General features: G+C 47.7%; 1 protein-coding gene across 1 annotated transcript in view; it reads left to right on the top strand.

Annotated features, from left to right (window-relative positions):
* The first annotated feature begins 278 nt into the window (after positions 1–278).
* Positions 279–23969, top strand: part of LOC143172022 (ras-related protein Rab-3C-like) — a 218220-nt gene continuing 194529 nt past the window's right edge. The window contains exons 1-2 of the mRNA XM_076361237.1: positions 279–352; positions 12999–13226. Of these exons, the coding sequence (XP_076217352.1) occupies positions 329–352; positions 12999–13226 (252 nt within the window). The 5' untranslated portion in view covers positions 279–328. The remainder of the gene's footprint in view (positions 353–12998; positions 13227–23969) is intronic.

Below are 23969 nucleotides of genomic sequence, written 5' to 3'. Positions count from 1 at the left end.
CCCCCCCCCCCCGGCGCCCCGTGCCGCCCGGCCTTTCCCCAGCCCCACCGTCTCTCCGCAACCCCGAGAGGACTTTGCAAAGCGCCGCAGAGCATCCTGGGAGTTCTAGTCTTTCTTCCCCGCCCTGGCGGCGGCGGGAGCGGAGCAGCAGGGGTCCACAGCTCCCGAGGGTGCGTCGGAGATAGGGGCGGTGCCGGGGGAGGAGCGGGGACAGCTCCGGTGCTGATCGCGACGCGGGTTTGTCAGCAGCGCCCGTGTGGGAGACGGCGGTGGTGGTTGGCGTGCGCGAGCGAGCGGCAGCGGAGCGAGCGGCGGGCCGCGCCTGGCGATGAGGCACGAAGCGCCCATGCAGGTCGGTCCCCGGGCCGGAGCCGAGCGAGCGGCGAGGGGGGCGGCGGGCTCAGCGCGGCCGAGAGCTGGGCGCCCCGGCGCCCGCGAGACGGGGCAGGAGCCCCTCCGCCGTGCAGCGGCATGGCGGGGCCGCCGGGCCGGGCTCTCCCGCTGGTGGCCAGGGAGTGTGAGGGGGAGGGGGTGAGGACGCCCCTTGCGTGAGAGGGCCCGGAGGGGTGCGTGAGGCGGCTCCGCGGTGTGTGTGAGGGGGCCCGGGGGGGGGGTCGCGTCCCTGTGAGAGGGGGCCCCGGCGGGCGGTCTCGGCGGGCAGGGAGCGACCGCAGCTCGTCGCGGGGCGGGGGTGCAGTAGGGCCGCCCCGTCCCCCGAGCAGCGCGGCTCCCCGGGCCGGGGGGCAGCCCGAGCGGGAGGCTGGGCGGCACGGCCCTGCGGTGGCCGCCACCCCGCCGCGATGGCCGCGGGTGGGTTTCGGGTCTCATACGGGCGAACCGAACAGTCTTTTACAGATACTGCCCTTTGAGCGTTGGTCGCAGCTCCCCTGGGAGTGAAAGGATGTAAGTTGTTAGGTGATGAGATGTAGCGAGGTCCTACCTGGATGCACAGGAAGTTGAGACGATATCTCCACCTGTTTATTCAAGGAGTAGTTATCCATCTGCACCAGGGAAAGATGGCTCATTGCTGGAATCAGGGGTAGAAAAGAGGTGGCCCCTTTTCAGCAGCTTTTACATATGGAAAAATATAATGCCCCTTAGCACTGGAGAAACAGATGATATACAGATACAAGTTACATTATGCACAGTTTTTAGCAGTTTCTAGGTAGTTGTTTTAAAACAGTTTATGCTGGCATACTGTACTTCAGTTATTTATTAGGACCTATTTTATAATCTCATGCAGGAGCTCTGGGGGCCCCAGACTATACACTCAAACACATGACTTTTTTAATAGAACAGTCATGTTATCAGTGGATTGGTAACAATCAATCCTGCTTATTTTATACAATGCAAAGAGCACTTTTTGCAGTCTGCTGTGATTTAAGTTATGAAGTGCAGCTCTCAGCTAATATTTTTCATGCTGTATATCTACTCTGGCAGTAATAGAATTTCAGCTTGAAGGGAAGATCCGCATCCCCTTCAATATGCATGTTTGAAAAGAAATCTGAAAGCTTAAGTTAAGTTGATATGGAGTTGGGTTTGTTTGACTTTGGACAGTGTCGTGGTTTAACTCCAGCCAGCAACTAAGCACCACACAGCCGCTCGCTCACTCCCCCCACAGTGGGATGGGGGAGAGAATCAGAAGGGTAAAAGTGAGAAAGAAACTTGTGGGTTGAGATAAAGACATTTTAATAGGAAAAGCAAAAGGCGTGCACACAAGCAAAGCAAAACAGGGAATTCATTCACTACTTCCCATCGGCAGGCAGGTGTTCAGCCATCTCCAGGAAAGCAGGGCTCCATCACGCGTAACGGTTACTTGGGAAGACAAAATGGCATCACTCCAAACATCCCCCCCTTCCTTCTTCTTCCCCCAGCTTTATATGCTGAGCATGACATCATATGGTATGGAATATCCCTTTGGTCAGTTGGGGTCAGCTGTCCCAGCTGTGTCCCCTCCCAACTTCTTGTGCACCCCCAGCCTGCTCGCTGGTGGGGTGGTGTGAGAAGCAGAAAAGGCCTTGACTCTGTGTAAGCACTGCTCAGCAGTCACTAAAACATCCCTGTGTTATCAGCACTGTTTTCAGCACAAATGCAAAACATAGCCCCATACTAGCTACTATGAAGAAAATTAACTCTATCCCAGCCAAAACCAGCACAGACAGAGACTGATAATCTCATAAATCTTTTGCAGAGCAATTGCTCGGGTGTCACATGCTGAAACCTTTCAACCAAAGAGGTGCTCTAGAAATAAGCCCTTCTTCTGTAAGAATGTCTTTCAGTTTTCTGAATGGAGAACAGCAATAATTAGGATGCTGTTTAAGATGCCTAGTTCTGCATACTACATGCACGTATTGGGAATGTTTACATGGTATTTGCCATTTATTTACACATGCTTATTGAGATACTGAAGTCATGTTTAGTATGTATTGGCTTTTGAGAGCATTTCATTAAAAGCAAATTTTGCTAGTAAAGGATGACAAATACAGATTGGTCACTATTGTATTTGACATTTGACAGGTGTTGAATTCAGTGACTGTTAAATAGATGTGGAAACAAAATGGTGGTAAAACATTAAAATAAAATCTAAAGAAGGAAAGTCCAGATATAAAAAAATATGTATGTGACACATCAGAGAGCAGCTTCTTGGGTTTTTTATATGATTGTCAGTACAAATGGAATTATTATTAAACATAATTGAATAAAAGTCATCAGAAATCAGAGCCTTAGGATAAAAAGAGACAGCAAGCAACTATAAAAACCCCTATAAATTCTACTTTTTCAAGGTTGGTGAGATGGTCAAAGAATGTATATTTTTAAGCATATCTCATCCAAAATTATAATCACAAGCATCTGGATTTTTCCAAGATGTGAAAAAGCAGTCCGGCAGATGAGGTTTGATTTCCACTTGTAGTTTCTGTATGGTTTTTTTTTTTTTCTTCTACTTACACGATCCCCAGCGTACTCAAATATTATTCTTATTAAAGATTGAAGTAAAACAATATTCTATTGTAGGTTCTTCTTCTTAAGTCTCTTTTCTTTTTCCAGCATTAGGCTAGTATGGTTGGTCCTTGTTCAAATGTGGTTTAGACTGGCTGAACTAATTGCTTGATTTATCTCTTTTAGCTATCTGATTTCCTACTACATGAAACAAATGTAGTTTCTTTGCACACAACAGCTTTATGGAACAGTCTGTTACAGAGCTACCATCTCTGAATTGTAGAGCAACAGAAAGAGTGATCAAGTGTATGTCTTTTGATCATGATAAAAACAAGTTAAAGGAGAGTGTAAGCAATATTTTTTTTCCATTCCCATCAAGCAATAATTAAAAAGAAAACCAAGAAGTTAAAATATTTTAGCAGGATGAGAAAAAGGGCCTGTGCAGTGGCACTGTCGTTCTATATTTATGAATTCTTTGTTTCAGTCTCAAGCTCATGCCATTTCTCTGTAGACAAGAAGGGCCAAAAATTACCAGAAAGGCAGCCCAAACAGTCCTTCCAGAGAGGGAGTTACCTAGTGTAAAAGTTTGCTATTGTCATCTGCTGGATATAATTGGATCTGGGTCAGAGTTTGTGACTACTTTTCATTTTTCTAGCCATGTTTTCAAAGAAAAGATATAAATCTTAGTAGTGCTTATGGCCATGGAGAGGGCTTTGGTTTAGAAGTCAAAAGCAATGAACTCTTTTTTTTTTTTTTTTTTTTTCTCTGAAACATACAAGTGTGTATGGTTTCTGCATGTTCTTTTAAGAATTGGTCTGAATTAGTTGAAATGTCTGTGTATCTCTCAGTAGTTTCCCCTAAGGCTTTGGTGGTACTTTGAAAAGTGAAGATTCAATGGGAAATTCTCAGTGATTCACACACTGATTAACTCACTTCAAGTTTCACTCTTTATCTGATTGTAGCATGCAAATTTTCCACATTCCTGCACTTTGCCAAAATGAAAAAGAATTTAGTGTGGATAACCTGTTCTTTGTGTTTATCAGAGCATATGGGCATTAATGGTGGCAGTTTGTAGAAAATGCCAGATCTCTACAGACCCTCTATTTCATTTGTCAGGGCATCAGATCATTTCAAAGGTGACTGAGTCCATAGAGGTGAGGGAAAAGTAGGAAATGGGAAATAATCTGTAAATACACTATGAACATTTCTGATGCTTTGCCAAGGAAATAAATGAGAACATTTTCTTCTTAGCTTTCCATATCCTGTTGTCACTGGCAATGGTTATGCCCAGACAAAATAGATTTATAACAGACACATCCAAACACAATGGAGAAGGGCAAAAGCAAGCAAAAAGGCTGCTTCCAGATATGTAAGAGGTTATTCTAAAATTATGATGAAAAAAGCCAACTCAAAGCTATTAGACACAGGAGTTAGCATGGCAATTCATCTCCTATCACTCAGCAAAATTATTAGATATCTCAGTCTTGGTTCAAATTAGAAGCACTGGAGTGGAAGAGCCTGCCAAGCCACTGAGTCCACAGAGCAAGTTATATACACCTTTTTGTAAATTGATCAAGCTGCATTTGGCGTCAGTAATCCTAAGTGTATACTGGAGCAGACACTGGACATTAAGAAGTGAGTATAAACTAGTCCTGAGTGTCTTTGAGCTGGACATTAGAAAGTATCTAACCAGCAAAGGAGTACATTTCCAAAAAGGGGTAGTGACGGAAAGAGGACTACTGACGCCACACTAAGTGTGTTTTGCTGAAAGTGATGCATGTTTAATACACCCATTTAATCATTTGAGAAGAAAACTTTGTCAAAATAAAGGTAAGGTTTTTGCTTTCTTGGAAACAGAACATCATAACATTAGCACGGTTGGCATGTTTCTTTGGTTCCCATCCACGTATGCAATATTTAATTAACAGGCCTGAATATGGCATTCCTGGTAATTATTTCCAGCATAATTTCCAAAGGAGGAACACAACATCAGCACTAGCTTCTTCACATTTTGTTGCCAAATGCCTCCATAGTAGAGACAAGTCCTGTTAGGAGAGAACTGACATATTAATACACCGGGAAGCGGGCTAGAGTGCATCCCATACTTACTTGAAGTCAGCAGTTTGCATTTTTTCAGTGAAGCCACCGAGGCGAAGGGCTCCGGAGAGGAGGATCGCGCGGGGGGACCCTTCCTAAAGCGGCAAAACCGCGGCTAAACCCGCGAAGGCAAAAGCGCAGGGAGTGAGAGGGTGCCCCAGCCCACCCATTCCCCGAGCCGGAGGAGGGAGCTCCTGACGAGCGGCAGCTCTGACTCAGCGTGGGCGGGGACAAGAGGGACGGCGGCCAAACCCCATCACGTACAAGAGCAGCCCCCAGGGAGCGCGACGAGCGACCTGGAGCGCGGCGAACAAGACGTGGCGTGGCAGTTTGCGCGGCAGTTCACGAGGGAGGGCGTGCAGGGAAGGCGAGCGGGCAGGGCGCAGTCCCCCTCCAGGCTCTAGAGACCAACTCAACTAGTAGTCGTCGCCCTCCCAGAAGAGGACCCAGCTATGGTTTCCACTCGGCCAAAAGCCATTGCCAGAAGGAATGTGGCAACCCAGACAGAGCCCTCACACAAGCATACAGCTGTCCAGGTCTCTGGCTGCAGGGAGTGCCTGAGCCTGTCACTTGTACTGGAGGGCAGCAGAGACAACATCTGTGTGTGGTGTGACCATATGGGTCACCTTGGAGATGGCAATATCCAAGCCCCATCCCTGGAAGATGCCCCATCCCTGGAAGCGTTCAAGGTCAGGTTAGACAGGGCTTTGAGCAACCTGGTCTAGTGGAAGGTGTCCCTGCCCATGGCAGGGGGGTCGGAACTAGGTGATCTTTAAGGTCCCTTCCAACCCAAACCATTCTGTGATTCTGTGACGGGGGGGAAATGGAAACAGATCCCTGCTCGGGGTGCCAGGCAAAACCCTGCCCGGCCTCCCTCACCTTCCCAGTTGCCCTTACACAACAGATATGGGGCCCTGGAACTTGAGGGCCAGGCAAACGAGGATGTAGACGAAGGTCCATCCAGGGGGTTGCCTAGGGTGAGGCAGTCAGCCCCACGCATTATGACTGCCTCTGCTGAGAAAAAAAGGAGGGTAATTGTTGTAGGCGATTCCCTTCTGAGGGGAACAGAGGGCCCAATATGCCCACCAGACCCATCCCACAGGGAAGTCTGCTGCCTCCCTGGGGCCCGGGTCAGAGACATTACTAGGAAACTCCCTGGTCTGGTACAGCCTTCTGACTACTACCCGCTGTTGGTTGTACAGGCTGGCAGTGATGAGGTGGCAGAGAGAAGTCCTGCAGTGATCAAAAGGGACTTCAGGGCACTGGGGCGACTGGTTGAAGGATCGGGAGCACAGGTAACGTTTTCCTCAATCCCTACAGTGGCAGGGAACGATACTGAAAGGAACAGAAAAACACGCCTGATCAACACGTGGCTCAGGGGCTGGTGCCATCGGCGGAATTTTGGCTTTTTTGGTCATGGGGAGGTTTACACGGCACCGGGTCTGCTGGTGACAGATGGAGTTCAGCTGTCTCACAGGGGGAAAAGGATTCTCGCTCATGAATTGGCAGGGCTCATTGAGAGGGCTTTAAACTAGGTTCAAAGGGGGAAGGGGATAAAACCAGGCTCACTAGAGGTGAGCCTAGGGGTGGCATGCCGATGCTGGGGGTGAAATCGATAGCCCAGCTCAAGTGCATCTACACCAATGCACGCAGCATGGGCGGCAAACAGGAGGAGCTGGAAGCCATTGTGCAGTGGGATAGCTATGACTTAGTCGCCATCACAGAAACATGGTGGGGTGACTCTCATGACTGGAGTGCTGCAATGGATGGCTATAGACTCTTCAGAAGGGACAGGCGAGGAAGGAGAGGCGGTGGGGTGGCCCTGTATGTTAGGGAGTGTTTCGATTGTCTAGAGCTCGATGATTGTGATGATGATACAGTCGAGTGTTTATGGGTAAAGATGAGGGGGAAGGCCAACGAGGCAGATATCCTGCTGGGAGTCTGTTATAGACCACCCAACCAGGATGAAGGGGCGGATGAAGCATTCTATAAGCGGCTGGCAGAAGTCTCTCAATCGCTAGCCCTTGTTCTCGTGGGGGACTTCAACTTCCCGGACATCTGCTGGAAATACAACACGGCAGAGAGGAAGCAGTCTAGGAGGTTCCTGGAGTGTGTGGAAGACAACTTCCTGACCCAGCTGGTAAGTGAGCCTACCAGGGGAGGTGCCTCGCTCGACCTGCTGTTTACAAACAGAGAAGGACTGGTGGGAGATGTGGTGGTCGGAGGCCGTCTTGGGCTTAGCGACCATGAAATGATAGAATTCTCGATTCTTGGTGAAGTAAGGAGCGGGGCCAGCAAAACCGCAACCATGGACTTCCGGAGGGCGGACTTTGGCCTGTTCAGGACGCTGGTTGAGAGAGTCCCTTGGGAGACAGTCCTGAAGGGCAAAGGGGTCCAGGAAGGCTGGACGTTCTTCAAGAAGGAAGTCTTAAAGGCGCAGGAGCAGGCTGTCCCTGTACGCCGTAAGAAGAATGGGCAGGCAAGACGACCGGCCTGGCTGAACAGGGAGCTCTTGCTGGGACTCAGGAAAAAAAGGAGAGTTTACCGCTTGTGGAAGAAGGGTCAGGCGACTCAAGAAGAGTACAGGGATCTCGTTAGGTCGTGCAGAGAAGAAATGAGAAAGGCAAAAGCCCAGCTAGAACGCAATCTGGCTGCTGTCGTTAGAGACATCAAAAAATGTTTTTACAAATATATTAATGACAAGAAGAGAGCCAAGGAGAATCTCCATCCTTTATTGGATGCGGGGGGGAACATTGTCACTGAGGATGAGGAAAAGGCTGAGGTACTCAATGCCGCCTTTGCCTCAGTCTTTAACAGGCAGACCAGTTATCCTCAGGGTACTCGGCCCCCCTGAGCTGGAAGACAGGGACGGCGAGCAGGATGAACCCCCCATAATCCAAGAGGAAGCAGTCAACGACCTGCTACGGCACCTGGACGCTCACAAGTCTATGGGGCTGGATGGGATCCCCCCGAGGGTGCTGAGGGAGCTGGTGGAGGAGCTTGCCAAGCCACTCTCCATCATTTATCAGCAGTCCTGGTTAACGGGGGAGGTCCCGGACGACTGGAGGCTTGCCAATGTGATGCCCATCTACAAGAAGGGCCGGAAGGAGGATCCGGGGAACTACAGGCCTGTCAGCCTGACCTCGGTGCCGGGGAAGATTATGGAGCGGTTCATCCTGAGGGTGCTCACAAGGCATGTGCGGGACAACCAGGGGATCAGGCCTAGCCAGCACGGGTTCATGAGAGGCAGGTCCTGCTTGACCAACCTGATCTCCTTCTATGACCAGGTGACCCGCCTAGTGGATGAGGGAAAGGCTGTGGATGTGGTCTACCTGGACTTCAGCAAGGCCTTTGACACCGTCTCCCACAGCATTCTCCTAGAGAAGCTGGCGGCTCACGGCTTAGACAGGTGGACTCTGCGCTGGGTCAAAAACTGGCTGGACGGCCGGGCCCAGAGAGTTGTGGTGAATGGAGTTCAATCCAGTTGGCGGCCGGTCACGAGCGGTGTTCCCCAGGGCTCAGTTTTGGGGCCGGTCTTGTTCAATATCTTTATCAATGATCTGGATGAGGGGATTGAGTGCACCCTCAGGAAGTTTGCAGACGCAACCAAGTTGGGCGGGAGTGTTGATCTGCTCGAGGGTAGGAAGGCTCTGCAGAGGGACCTGGACAGGCTGGATCAATGGGCCCAGACCAATTGTATGAGGTTCAACAAGGCCAAGTGCCGGGTCCTGCACTTTGGCCACAACAACCCCATGCAACGCTACAGGCTTGGGGAAGAGTGGCTGGAAAGCTGCCTGGCGGAAAAGGACCTGGGGGTGCTGGTTGACAGCCGGCTGAACATGAGCCGGCAGTGTGCCCAGGCGGCCAAGAAGGCCAATGGCATCCTGGCCTGTATCAGAAATAGTGTGGCCAGCAGGAGGAGGGAAGTGATCGTGCCCCTGTACTCGGCACTGGTGAGGCCGCACCTCGAATACTGTGTTCAGTTTTGGGCCCCTCACTACAAGAAGGACGTTGAGGTGCTGGAGCGTGTCCAGAGAAGGGCAACGAGGCTGGTGAGGGGTCTGGAGAACAAGTCTTATGAGGAGCGGCTGAGGGAACTGGGGTTGTTTAGCCTGGAGAAAAGGAGGCTGAGGGGAGACCTCATCGCTCTCTACAACTACCTGAAAGGAGGTTGTAGCGAGGTGGGTGTCGGTCTCTTCTCCCAAGTAACTAGCGATAGGACGAGAGGAAATGGCCTCAAGTTGCGCCGGGGAGGTTTAGATTGGACATGAGGAAAAACTTCTTTACTGAAAGTGTGGTTAAACATTGGAACAGGCTGCTCAGGGAAGTGGTTGAGTCCCCATCCCTGGAAGTATTTAAAAGACGTGTAGATGAGGCGCTTAGGGACATGGTTTAGTGGGCATGGTGGTGTTGGGTTGACGGTTGGACTCAATGATCTTAGAGGTCTTTTCCAACCTTAATGATTCTATGAATCTATGATTTTAGAAAGAGAAGCACTGTAGTTGTATTCACAAGTCCCAAGAGGACCAAGCATCTAGGTTTCCCTTATAGTCAACAGAAAAATAGAGACTCCTCTAGAGTATCATTTAGAGTGGGAGCCTGATGTAGGTGATGTGAATTGTACTCTGAAGAATCTCTCTCTGTGCTTACTACAGAATGAGTGACTTTGGGAAGTAATGGCAAATTTTTAGCACCAGTACTGAGTTTGATTTTTCTTCAGACTAATGCAGGCATTAGTACTTTTCTAAAACTCATTTGGGTTTTGGACATAAGAAAGGATCACTATCGATAGTCTAGGGATACTGGCTCTCTAGGCTAAATTTAGTCTCTCCAAACAGTTTGAATTATTATCAATATGTCACTAATCGTCTCATGATCCCCAGGTGGGAAGTGGAGAAATTAGTCCATTCCCATGCCTTTCCTATGCCTTCTGCATCGTGTAATAGGCAGACATACTCCTACTCCTGAAATAAAAGCTGGCTGCAATTCTGTGTTCAACTTGCCTATAATTCTGCCTATGGTACTGCAAGTAATGAATCCATAAGTTCAAGACACAGTGAAGGTGTCGGTTTTTAATTTTGTATTAGTTTTTAAGAACTTTTAAGGAAACTATTGCATGGGTAATGCACATAAACACATTAATTTAGAGGAGAACTGAAATTTCTTTGTGGGGAAAGTCTATGTTTAAAACCATCCACAGGAAACAGGTTATTACTCAGGAAGGCTACATAATATACAAGATTTAACAAGACTATTATTAGAATCCATGTCTCCTGATTCCTTTGCTCACTGAATCATACTGTTTCTGAAGTGTTAGGCATTAAAGTACATAGGGATGAATTGTAAGGCACATAGGACTGAGGTCAGCAAATGAAATGAAAGCTAAAACCCTTTTTTGTAAACCTTAAGTGAGTTGAAGAAGCTACATGGAAGGCTTCCTAGGAGATAAAATCAAGAAAGAAAATTATTTTTCTTCTTCTTACTAGAAGTGGTAACTACTGATTTCAGCTGCTGCATTACAGAGATTAGCCAGAAGGGCAGCAGAACAGGCTGCCGGGGAAAGTGCACAGGCTACACACTGGCATCCCCAGCCACTGCACAGTCTTTTGTCTGCTGGACTTGTGGTTGCAAATTGTACACATCATCAGCATTCTCTTCTTTACTACTTTATAGCCGGTTGTGATTAGACTGGTATAAACAGCATTTGATTTTCTTTTTCTCATGTTCCAAACAAAATATCCCCAAATAGTTTTAAAATAAGGGAGAGTAGCGAAGGTGGACAGGATTTGTTTTGTCTTTCGCTGTAGAAATCAGAAAGATGAAAGATTAGTGATGTATACGTGTCCTGGTTTCGGCTGGGATAGAGTTAATTTTCTTCGTAGTAGCTGGTAGAGTGCTGTGTTTTGGATTTAGGATGAGAATAATGTTGATAACACACCGATGTTTTAGTTGTTGCTAGGTAGTGCTTACGCTAGTCAAGGACTTTTCAGCTTCCCATACTCTACCGACTGAGAAGGCTGGAGGTGCACAAGAAGCTGGGAGGGGGCACAGCCAGGACAGCTGACCTAAACTGGCCAAATGGATATTCCATACCATGTGACGTCATGCTCAGTACATAAACTGGGGGAAAGCTGGCCGGGGGGGCCGCTGCTCAGGGACTGGCTGGGCATCGGTTGGCGGGTGGTGAGCAATTGCATCGTGCATCACTTGCTTTGTATATTCTTTTATTATTATTATTATTACTACTATTTTATTTTATTTCAATTATTAAACTGTTCTTATCTCAACTCGTGAGTTTTCTCAATTTTACTCTTCCAGTTCTCTCCTCCCACCGGGGCTGGGGGAGAGTGAGCGAGCGGCTGTGTGGTGCTCAGTTGCCAACTGAGGTTAAACCACGACAATACGCTTGGTAATTTTTAGGGTTTTGTTCTAAAGCTTCTTTGTTGCATGCCTGTGAAAGAAGTGAATAAATGTTAAGGCCAATGCAAAAACTCAGGATGCCAACACGTAGGTACCCAAGACTACATTTAATCAAGAACTTCAGTCACTGCTAAATAAAAGGGTAATTCTGAAATCAAAAACACCCTACTGCATTATTTATGAAATATAAATCTTACACTGAATTTTCTCTCAAAGGCTTGCTACTTCCGTTGTCTCCTTCAGGACTTTTTGTCCCCACTTCTATATGCCTCTTCAGTAGCCCAAAGAAGCTGGCATACTGTTATTTGTACTATGAGACAGCAGAATTAGCTCAGAAAATTTATGCAGCAATTGAAATTCTGCTGAGAAGGTGGGTTAGTGTACAGCCCTCACCCTTCTGCAAGGTCCTGGTTCCATGTGTCCTCTCTGACTGCCCAAATGCACTCTGAGATGTCTAACTTGGAAAGCTTTGACGTGGGCTGCTTTTCCATAAACCTTTATGCTAGGATATACTGTCTGTCTTTCTGTCTGAAATTAGTGTGCAAATTTATTGCCCTTAGTATTGCCAAACTCCAAGAATTTAAAATCCTGCCAGGCTCCCAAAATACTTATTTTTCTTAAAAAGCATATGAGGTGAAACACTACTTAGAACTAAGTAAGTTCTTTATTTTTGCCATCTGCTTTTTGATCTTCCCAGGTAGAATTTTGGTCAGGTTTTCAAGTTAATCTCTGCAACCCTCCTGAAAGCTAAAAGTGTACTTTTTGTAAATGGAACCCATGATCTTTGTACTCTAGAGCAAAATAAGCTTGCTATTTAGCAGTATTCACTAATCTGTGCTTATTCAGGTGTTTTATATGGATTAGAAGCTGTATTTTAAGGACTCAAATTTGAAAACATTGGCAACTGTCACTTATGATGATGTTGCATTAACATTGCAAATTCCAAAACTATAGAAGAGATGAGAACTGGAAAAAATCAAGACCTTATTTCAGAGGTATATACCCAACTCACTATTTAATGGTATGATAACTGAAAGCTGGTAAAGGCAAAATGCTTTGAATAAGGTTATAGGCATTACAAAAGACAGCAGCATATTTACAGTAAAATAAATGTTTCAAGAATTCTATCAGATGTAAAACAGATTAAGCTTTTGCTTGGAAGTATACGTCCTATATCATAACCCAGCATTCATCTCATTTCTTTCTTGTACATGTGAAGTATCTTTGTCTATATTTCCACCATCTATTTAATTCATCACATTTTCTGAAAGTAGATCTTTTTTAATCATATACTCAAGAACTGTCCTGGATTTTTAGATTTTTTTTTTTTTGGTACCAGTCACCAGTGATGTTTACCTTTGATACATCCTCTTTTGCAACCGGAACTATTACCATGGATACAAGAATCATAAAAAAGACTTAAGCCTCTGTGAACTTCTTGAGTTCATTCATATCTGTTATCAAAATTCCAATAAAATCTAAATGTTTCCAGTTTTATATGATACAAGAGACAATAAACTATTTCTTTTTATTTTAAATTACAGATGGCATCTGCTCAAGATTCCAGATATGGCCAGAAAGATACATCTGACCAGAACTTTGATTACATGTTCAAACTGCTCATTATTGGCAACAGCAGTGTTGGGAAAACCTCCTTTTTGTTCCGATATGCTGATGATTCCTTTACGTCTGCATTTGTAAGCACAGTTGGGATCGATTTCAAAGTAAAAACGGTTTTCAAAAATGAAAAAAGAATTAAGCTACAGATTTGGGTAAGCCAAAAATAATAATTCTGTGAACTAAGCAAGCTGTAGCAGTTTGATAGATAGCATTTAAGCTACTGTAGGTTTGCGTTGAATGTCATAACCTATATATATATATATACGCACAGACATATGGCATAGTAATGAAAAAGCAATTAATTCTTTCCCGCATCATTTTTCTGTCTTGAATAATAGAGTGTAGACAGTATTTTTAAGGTATTGAAGTACAGCAGAGTATATATTCTGAATTAAATTCCATTAAGAAATAACACAGATTACAAATATTGTTATCTGTGCAGCAAGGTATAAACAACTGTGCAATATATAGTCTATTGAAAATGATACACGTTATTAAAGAGTATCTTGAAATACCAGTTAGGAACTGGTTTCTTCCCACAAAAAATATAAATTAATGTAGGAACTATGATAGTGGATGCATAACAGAAGGCATAATTTTTTGCTCTGTCAGTTATCTTTGTCATCCTGATCACCTGAAACCTCTTCCTTCTTCTGCTGAGGAAGCAAACGTGCGGAAAGAGAAAGTGTAAAACAGCTGTGTTGCCCAAGAGTACAAAAACCCTCATCCCTTGCCAACACCTCAGAGATGGCAGAAAGATGCCAAATATAGGAAAGTGTGATGCCAGGGAACAGGTGTTATTTTCTGCAAACTTTCCTCAGAAAAAAAGGATAGCAAAAACTTATTTATGCAGGAGCTGCTGATGCTCACGTCTCCTAATACTTGGGTAATAGGGTGATACTCACTTAAAGGAGGGGAGGATAGCAGAACGTTTAACAGTGTGGGATCTGGAATTAAAGCTTCAGGTCTTTGCCATCTTCCTTGGGTGCTTGAAGATTTTGAGCAATGTTTCCTTTGTGAGATATTTGTAACAGCCTTATTAACAAAAATTTTCTTTTATTTTGTGCAAGAATACAAGACATATAAAAATGTATTTAATGATGGGCAGCCATTAAAACTTGGGAAACCTTGGATCAAATACAACCAGGTCATCTAACATGTTTTGAACAGCAGATAAAGTGAATATGTTTTTAATATGGCACAAAGGTGAATTTCCCAGAGTTTCCTAGGCTATATCTCATTCACGTCTTTTTAGGTAGGCTGCAGCCCTTGATATCTCAAATCATTTGTTGTTCTGTGCCCTCTAGGAACTGGAACACAGACTCTTTGCCCCTCAACTTCTCTACATTTTTAAGCTTAGATTCTTACTATTATTATAACAGTGCTACATACTATGTAACTGTGTTGTGTGTGCTTTCACTGCAATAACATGCTAGTTTCATTGTAGTACTTTCATAGAATCATAGAATAGTTCGGGTTGGAAGGGACCTTTAAAGGTCATCTAGTCCAACCCCCCTGCCATGGGCAGGGACATCTTCAACTAGATCAGGTTGCTCAGAGCCCTGTCCAACCTGACCTTGAATGTTTCCAGGGATGGGGCATCCACCACCTCTCTGGGCAACCTGTTCCAGTGCTTCACCACCCTCAGCGTAAAAAATTTCTTCCTTATATCTAGTCTGAATCTACCCCCTCTTTAGTTTAAAGCCATTCCCCCTTGTCCTGTCACAACAGGCCCTGCTAAAAAGTCTGCCGCCATCTTTTTTATAAGCCCCCTTTAAGTACTGATAGGCTGCAATAAGGTCTCCCCAAAGCCTTCTCTTCTCTAGGCTGAACAACCCCAACTCTCTCAGCCTTTCTTCATAGGAGAGGTGTTCCATCCCCCTGATCATTTTCGTGGCCCTCCTCTGGACCTGCTTCCAACAGGTCCATGTCTTTCTTATGCTGAGGGCTCCAAAGCTGGACACAGTACTCCAGGTGGGGTCTCACCAGAGCAGAGTAGAGGGGCAGAATCACCTCCCTCGACCTGCTGGCCATGCTTCTTGTGATGCAGCCCAGGATACGGTTAGCCTTCTGGGCTGCGAGCGCACATTGCTGGCTCATGTCCAGCTTTTCATCCACCAGTACCCCCAAGTCCTTCTCGGCAGGGCTGCTCTCAACCCCTTCATCCCCCAGCCTGTATTGATACTGGGGGTTGCCCCGACCCAGGTGCAGGACCTTGCACTTGGCCTTGTTAAACCTCATGAGGTTCACACAGGCCCACTTCTCAAGCTTGTCCAGGTCCCTCTGGATGGCATCCCGTCCCTCTGGCGTGTCGACCGCACCACTCAGCTTGGTGTCGTCTGCAAACTTGCTGAGGGTGCACGCGATCCCACTGTCTATGGCATGGATGAAGATATTAAACAGTACCGGTCCCAATACGGACCCCTGCGGGATGCCACTCATCACCAACCTCCATCTGGACATTTAGCCGTTGACCACTACCCTCTGGATGCGACCATCTAACCAATTCCTCACCCACCGGACAGTCCACCCATCAAATCCATACCTCCCCAGTTTAGAGAGAAGGATGTTGTGGAGGACCATGTCAAAGGCCTTACAGAGGTCCAGATAGACGACATCTGTAGCCCTTCCCGTGTCCACTGATGTAGTCACCCCATCATAGAAGGCCACTAGGTTAGTCAGGCGGGACATGTCCTTGGTGAAGCCATGCTGGCTGTCTCAAATCACCTCCCTGTCCTCCATGTGCCTTAGCATAGCTTCCAGGAGGATCTGTTCCATGATCTTCCCAGGCACAGAGGTGAGGCTGACTGGCCTGTAGTTCCCCAGGTCTTCCTTTTTTCCCTTTTTAAAAATGGGGGTTATGTTTCCCCTTTTCCAGTCAGCGGGAACTTCTCCAGACTGCCACGACTTCTCAAATACGATGGATAGTGGCTTAGCAACTTCATCCGCCAGTTCCTTCAGGACCCGCAGATGGATCTCATCGGGTCCCATGGACTTGTGCACCTTCAGGTGCCTTAGATGGTCTCGAACCTGATGTTCTCCCACAGTGGGCAGCTCTTCATTCTCCCAGTCCCCGCCTTTGCCTTCTGCGTCTTGGGCAGTGAGGCTCGAGCACTTGCCGGTGAAGACCGAGGCAAAAAAGTCATTGAGTACCTCCACCTTCTCCGTGTCCCGGGTAACCAGGTCTCCCGTTTCGTTCCAGAGAGGGCCCACATTTTCCCTCATCTTCCTTTTATCCCCGACGTACCTATAGAATCTTTTCTTGTTGCCCTTGACGTCCCTGGCCAGATTTAATTCTATCAGGGCTTTAGCTTTCCTAACCTGATCCCTGGCTGCTCGGACAATTTCTCTGTATTCCTGCCAGGCTACCTGTCCTTGCTTCCACCCTCTGTAGGCTTCCTTTTTTGTGTTTGAGTTTGTCCAGGAGCTCCTTGTTCATCCACGCAGGCCTCCTGGCGTTTTTGCCTGACTTCCTCTTTGTTGGGATGCATCGCTCCTGAGCTTGAAGGAGGTGTTCCTTGAATATTACCCAGCTTTCTTGGGCCCCTCTTCCCTCCAGGGCTTTGTCCCATGGCACTCTACCAAGCAGATCCCTGAAGAGGCCAAAGTCTGCTCTCCTGAAGTCCAGGGTAGTGAGCTTGCTGTGCGCCCTCCTCGGTGCCCTAAGGATCTTGATCTCCACCATTTTGTGGTCACTGCAGCCCAGGCTGCCCTTGAGCTTCACATTCCCCACCAGCCCCTCCTTGTTGGTGAGAACAAGGTCCAGCATAGCACCTCTCCTCGTTGGCTCCTCTACCGCTTGGAGAAGGAAGTTATCATCGATGCATTCCAGGAACCTCCCGGATTGCTTATGCCCTGCCGTGTTGTCCCTCCAACAGATGTTGGGGTGCTTGAAGTCCCCCATGAGGACCAGGGCTTGTGAGCGTGAGGCTGCTCCTATCTGTCTATAGAGGGCCTCATCCGCTCGGTCTTCCTGGTTGGGTGGCCTGTATCAGACCCCCACCGTAATGTCACCTGTCCCTGCCTTCCCTTTAATCCTGACCCATAAGCTCTCGGTCGGCTCCTCATCCATCCCCAGGCAGAGCTGCATGCACTCCAGCTGGACATTGACATAGAGGGCGACACCCCCTCCTCGTCTCCCCTGCCTGTCCTTCCTAAAGAGCCTGTATCCCTCCATCCCAACACTCCAATCATAGGAGCCATCCCACCACGTCTCCGTGATGCCAATAAGGTCGTAGCCCTGCAGGCGTGCGCACATCTCTAACTCCTCTTGTTTATTCCCCATGCTACGTGTGTTTGCATAGAGGCATTGAAGTTGGGCCCCCGATGAAGCTGTCTTACTGGCAGGAGTTCCTTTGTGCTGCTCTTCAGGTGCTCTCCTGCTGACCTGTGTTCCTTCTCCAGGCTCTGGGCATCTGTTGCTGGCCCTGGCATCAAACTGGTAGGAGTGGGATGGATTGAGGCTCCCCTCCCCCGGGATCTCTAGTTTAAAGCCCTCTTCACCAGCTTGGCAAGCCTATGACCGAAGATGCTCTTCCCCTCCTCTGGCAGATGGACCCCGTCAGCCCCCAGTAGACCAGGTTTCTCAAAGCGAGTCCCATGGTCTAAGTAGCCGAACCCCTGGCTGTGGCACCAGTCCCATAACCATTTGTTGACTCGCCAGATTCGACTGGCCCTTTCAAACCCCTTCCCTTTGAGCGGCAGGACTGATGAAAAAACTACCTGTGCTCCCGAGTCCCTTACCACTGCTCCCAGGGCTCTGTAGTCCTTGATAGTCCTCAGACTGCTCCTGGCTGTGTCACTGGTGCCCATGTGAAACAGCAGCAGCAGATAATAGTCAGTGGACTGTACGAGGCTTGGTAGCCTCTCGGTGCCATCCCTGATGCAAGCCCCCGGTAAGCAGCACACCTCTCTAGAGAGTGCGTCCGGTTGGCAAATGGGTGCCTCCGTACCTCTCAGAAGAGAGTCGCCTACTACTATCACCTGTTGCCTTTCCTTAGTTGCGCTGGTTGTTATGCGGGGGGCAGATCAGGCTGCATTACTCAGCTCCAGCACTTCTCCTGGTGTGACAGGACTTTCCTCTTTGGCCTGCAGAGCGGTGAAGCGGTTCTGCAAGGGCACCTCAGGCTTTGGGGGAAGTCTCTTCCTCCTGCTGGTCCTTGCCTTTGCAACCGCCCATTCTTCTGCATTATTGGCCCCCCCGCTCCCTTCTGCATGTGCCGGTGGGGGAGTTTTTGGCTGTTTGGCCATGGGCCACAAGTCTGCTGCAGACTGTGCTTGGAACCAGCTATCTAGCTCCTTCTCTACCTCCCTGATGTTACGCAGTCTTCTTACTGCCTCCTGCAGCTCAGCTACCTGCTGCAGGCGGTCCTCGACCTGGGCACATCTTTTGCAGGCAGGTCTGCTGCCTGTCCCTACCCCAGGAGAGAGGTCTAGGCACTTCCTGCAGCCTGAGGCCTGCACTGCAGCCTCTCCCTTCAGCAGTTCCATCTGCATGGAGGCATCGGCCGCCGCTGGGGTAGATGGTGCAGACCCCCCAGCTGGAGCCACGGCCTTTACCCTCAGACGAGTGCCCACCATTCTGCCTTGAGGGTCAGGTAGGATGAGTGCCCTTGACCTGTGACACCCAGTTGCTGGGTTATATGTACGCCGAGTCCCCCACTTGGCCCATGGAATGCCTATCCTTCGAAGAGGCGCCCTCCCTGCGTGCCCTTCCGTGGAAACTGCCACGCCCCGCCACGCCCCATTTGCCCGTCCTGGTGGCTAGTGCTCCCTGGGGCTGCCTTTAGTGGGAATGGGGGGTGGCAGCCGTTACTCCTGGTCCCGCCCACACCTCGTCAGCCGCCCTCAAGAGAGCTGCCGGCTCCCGGCGGGGGTCTCTGCGCTCCCCTGTGGGTTCCCCGGCTCAGGAAACCCCCCTGTATGCCGTGATCCGCTGCTCAGCTGCGGGATGCGTCTGCACCGGAGCTGATCGCCTCTGCGAGTGACCAACTTTAATGTTGGAGATCACATGGTAATTCATATTGACATTACCTTATTTTTTTTTTATACTGGAGCAATAAAATTGTTTTCACATTATAGTTTTCCCATTAAAATTTTTATGCTAGTTCTTAAAAAGCCTTGTCATTGCCAAATGAACTCAAATTGCAACAGCTCACTATTGCTGTTTGCACTTTTTATATGGAGTATTCTGCCTTGGAGTATTGTGTTGCAGTTATGCTTGCTAGAGTAAATCTGTTGACTGTTGAACCCCTGGGACCTTAAATAAGATCAGCAAAGTATCTTGGAAAGCTATTCTACTGAAATAGAGCACTATTACCCCATCTTGTAAGCTATATCAACAGCTGTATTGTTCTTAATATGCAGTATCTGTATATGTAACACCTGTCTGTGGGGGTGAAAAGCGGCACGGACTCCGGCAGACACGGCAACCAAAGACCTTTATTGCTTTTTGTTAGCCTCTTTTATAGCAAGCAGAAGTACACACGCGCTACCTGCAGCTTGCAGATAGGTTATAGCCTTGTGTTCACGCGCATCTATGCTCTAGCAGATTGGCCCGTTCTTCCTGATCATGCAAAATGCCTTCATGGTCTTTATCTTGTTTTTCTCCTTCTAGCTGCACATTCCTTTCTCCGTTGTTTTCTGCTTAAGTGCTTTGTCATGCCAGGTGGTGCAGTGTTTGCTCATTAAAATCAAACTCAGGAATGTCCATTAGTGAGATTCCCATCCCCACATCTCCCCCTTTTTGTTTTACTAGAAACACTGCTGAAACAGATCTTTCAATCATTTTTCGCATACCTTGTAACAGACACGGCACACAAACCAGGATGCAAAGGAACATTACTAAGCATAGCCCTCCTAGCTTGTCTAGTCCTTTTAACCAGCCACTTAGACCCCATTTCCCAAATAATTTATCCAACCAGTCCCAGGGGTCTTCCACTCTTAGCTTCTGTACTCCTTCCTTCAACATCTGAATGCTGCGGTGAATTGATTCCGAATGATCAGATAGGTTCATACAACACATTCCCTCCAACTCTTCACACCCATGGCCTTGCGCTAAAAGCAAAAAATCTATCACTGCTCTATTTTGCAAAGTAGCATGTCGTATAGAATCTACATCCATTAGTAATCCCGTTAGTGCTTCAGAGGTTGCATTTGATTGTTTCGCTAGCCAACATCCTAATTTATTTAATGTGACCAAACTTTTTGCTGCTGCGACACCTGGAGCCAAGATTGCAACCGCAGCTATAGTGTTCCGGTTCCATAGGTCGACAGCATCATCACATTGTGAAGTGTAGGCATGTGCTCTGCGCTTACCACGCGTCTTAGGGGTGCTCCTCCTGTGGTCTAGGATCATAGATGTGTTTGGCATTAGTAGAGTTAATCTTCCCAACGAACACGGCCCACCTTTAATATGAGAGGGAATGCCAGGCCAGGCTCAGGAAACATTGGCCCCTGAATAATTGAAATACAAACACCAATCCATTTTTATGGACCCTAATAGCTCGAGTTCCTGAGGTTCTATTGGCAAGTGATTAAGATGTGGTAGGCATCCATCCCAATTGTCAGTGGCGTGTCGTCCCCCCCCGCAGGCCTCCTTGAAAGGACTAATCAGGCCCAAGTCCCAATTATCTAAAGGAAGCCCCACTAGGCAGGTAGAAAAGGGGTTCCGGGGGAAGATATCGACAGGCAGATGGAATCCTGTCCTGTCTGATTGGCCAGAGTTACCCAAACATTTTCCTTCGGCTGTGAGGGTGCCCATAACGCAGCAACCGCACACAGTGATACTAGCCACAAGACACCCCCCCATGCTGGCGTCATGGTTTACGTTCTCTTTTTGTTCCGTTTCCACCCAAGTCGTTTGTCACACTGTCGTTTGGTACTTTCCCAGTCCGTTTCCCACACAGTCCACAGCTGGGGGACACAATGTGATCTCCCACACACTAGCTGTAGATTCTGTGGTTCGGCGTTCCCCGTGGTATTCCCTTTACACCTTGTGCACCTTCCCGCCCGGAACTGAGAGTGACAATACCGGTTTCTTTCGCAATTATCACATTTGCACAAAGTCCATGCGTGATGTGTTGATCCGGGACACTGGAGGCAGGGAATTCCTGTCACCTCTCGATTATCCAGTTGACTGTTCTCTGCCGCCTGGTGTTCCCAGTCCACGGCTAATGGCAACCCACTTGGTCCCCTATATACCCCAGCACGGCCTGGTCCACTAGGTAGTTCCCCAAATATCGAATGAGATACTTTGTGTAAGTCCCAGTAATCTACTTCAAACCATTGATGCATCCGTGGGCTCCTTGGGCTCCTTGTCCAGATACGGTCGAACGCAGCGGGCAGGTATCCACCGGGGTCCACGATCTGTGGAAACACAAGCATATCCTCTCCCCCATGTTATAAGATCATAAGGGCCTTCCCACTGGCTATTTTCCAATGACTTGACCCACACCCGAGCCCTTTCTCCTGCTGGAGAAGCCGAGTTACAAGATGTAAAGTGTCTCGCTATTACTGTGTTAGGGCTGCCAACTGCTGTCCTGTCTTCCCTTATTGCAAGATGATTTAACACATATATTGCTTAATGGAGGCGGGCTTGCGGTGCTTCCCCTAGCATTCCCCCGTTTTGTTTTTGTAGTAGCTGCTTGAGAGTGAGATGAGCCCGCTCAACGATACCCTGGCTCTGAGGGGAATAAGGGATACCAGTGATATGTCGAATGCCCCATTGTGCCAAAAAGGCCTGCGTTTTTGCGCTTATGTACCCGGGCCCATTGTCCGTTTTGATCTGGTGTGGAACCCCTAGAGCAGCAAAGGCCCCTTTCCAGTGCCGTAAAATATCTTTGCTTTTTTCTCCGGTCTCTGCGGTCGCCCATAGAGCTCCGGAGAATGTATCGATGGAAACATGCACATATTTTTGTTTGCCAAATTCTCCGATATGAGTAACATCGGATTACCAAATCTGTAGGGCCTTTTCTCCTCGGGGATTTACCCCTGTTTGGGGTATGGGAACTAATTGCTGACAGTCAGGACACATTTGTACGATACTTCGTGCCGTGTCCCAAGTCAACCCAAATTGTCAACGCAGCATTCGGGCAGATTGATGGAAAAACTCATGCGACAATCGGGCTTGTGTAGAAATGTCTGGTACAGGGACTGTCCATACGGGGGCAGCGAGACGATCCGCTCGCGCATTCCCTTCTGATATAAACCCTGGGAGGGAGGTATGACTCCTCACGTGGAGCACGTAATACGGGTTTACGCGGCGATTCAACAAGTCCCATACCTGTTTGAACATTAAAAACACTGGTTCGTTATCAACTTCTTTGAGCCAAGCCTTTTCCAAGCGCCTGACAACGTTGGCGACGTACTGAGAATCAGTAACCAAATTTAATGGCATCTCCCATTGGCGAAAGACCTGAATTACTGCGTATATTTCCACCAGCTGAGGACTTCCTACAACATGGTGAACTTGATGTTTCCATTCCCCTTTTTCACACCACACTATAACTGCCTTACCTGTTCGTCCTGATCCATCGGTGAATAAGGTGGGTCCTTCGACAGGTACCTCCTTACTCAACGATTCAGGAATTATACTAATTTCCTCATTAAGGGAGAATAATTTGTGAGATGGATAGTGAATTAGAATTTGTCCCTTAAAGTTTTCCAGCGCTATCTGTAGTTCTAGGCTATTAGCCTCACACCAATTAAGGTGGTCTTTAGTCAGTGGGAGATAAATTGTTTTAAGATCTGTGCCCGTTAATTCCAAACATCGCGCGCGTCCCTTTCGCACAAGCATCGAAAACATTTCCACCCTTGTCACTATCATTTTTGGTGCTTGATGCAGCAGGAATACCCATTCAATGATGGCTAAGGGATCCTGGGTACCCTTGGTGTCCCATTGGCCTAAGAGGCCCACTGCTTGTCGGGACTGATTCAGGACATACAAGTTAACTCCCAATCCTTCAATTACGCGTTGTGCTTGCCTTTCGGTAAGCGCCTGTGATATTTTTTGTAGCGCTTGTTTGGCCTCTGTCGTTAATTCTCGTGGAGATGTCAACTCAGGATTACCCTTTAACAACTTGAACAGTGGGTTTAACATGTCATTATCTATTCCCAGCAATGGGCGTACCCAATTGATAGTCCCTACTAGTTTTTGCAAGTCATTCAGTGTTTTAATGTTAGATTGCAAGGTTATGGGTTGGGGCTGTATTGTATGTTCTAAAATCTTCCACCCCAAGTACTTCCACGGGGCTTGCACTTGCACCTTTTCAGGAGCTATTTGCAAGCCGTATGTCTTTAACCCCTGCAACATATCTTTCATAACTGTGATGAGTTCCTTTGGGTCTCGTCCGGCGATTAAAATATCATCCATGTAGTGATAACAAATTAAGTCAGGATATTTGTTTCTTATGGGCGACAACACACGTGCAACATACATTTGACATATTGTGGGACTGTTTTTCATGCACTGGGGCAACACCGTCCAATGATATCGCAGCCTAGGCCCTTGATGGTTTACAACTGGGAGAGAGAAGGCAAATCTGGGAGCATCTTCCGGCGCTAAGGGAATCGTGAAAAAGCAGTCTTTCAAATCGATAATCACAATGTCCCATTGACGAGGTATCAATGTCGGTGAAGGCATACCTGGTTGCAATGTCCCCATATCTTGAATCACGGCATTTACTTGCCGTAAATCATGTAGAAGTCTCCATTTGCCACTTTTCTTTTTTATAACAAACACTGGGGTGTTCCAGGCGCTGGTGGTGGGAACCAGATGTCCTTGACTCACTTGCTCGTCCACCAACGTTCGCAACGCGTCGGCCTTTTCCTGTGATAGGGGCCACTGATCCACCCACACTGGCTGATCGGTGAGCCATGTGAGTCGAACGGTGGGC

This window comes from Aptenodytes patagonicus, chromosome W (genome assembly GCF_965638725.1).
Source record: "Aptenodytes patagonicus chromosome W, bAptPat1.pri.cur, whole genome shotgun sequence".
Lineage (NCBI taxonomy): Eukaryota > Metazoa > Chordata > Aves > Sphenisciformes > Spheniscidae > Aptenodytes > Aptenodytes patagonicus.
This window is presented reverse-complemented; position numbering and strand designations above follow the sequence as displayed.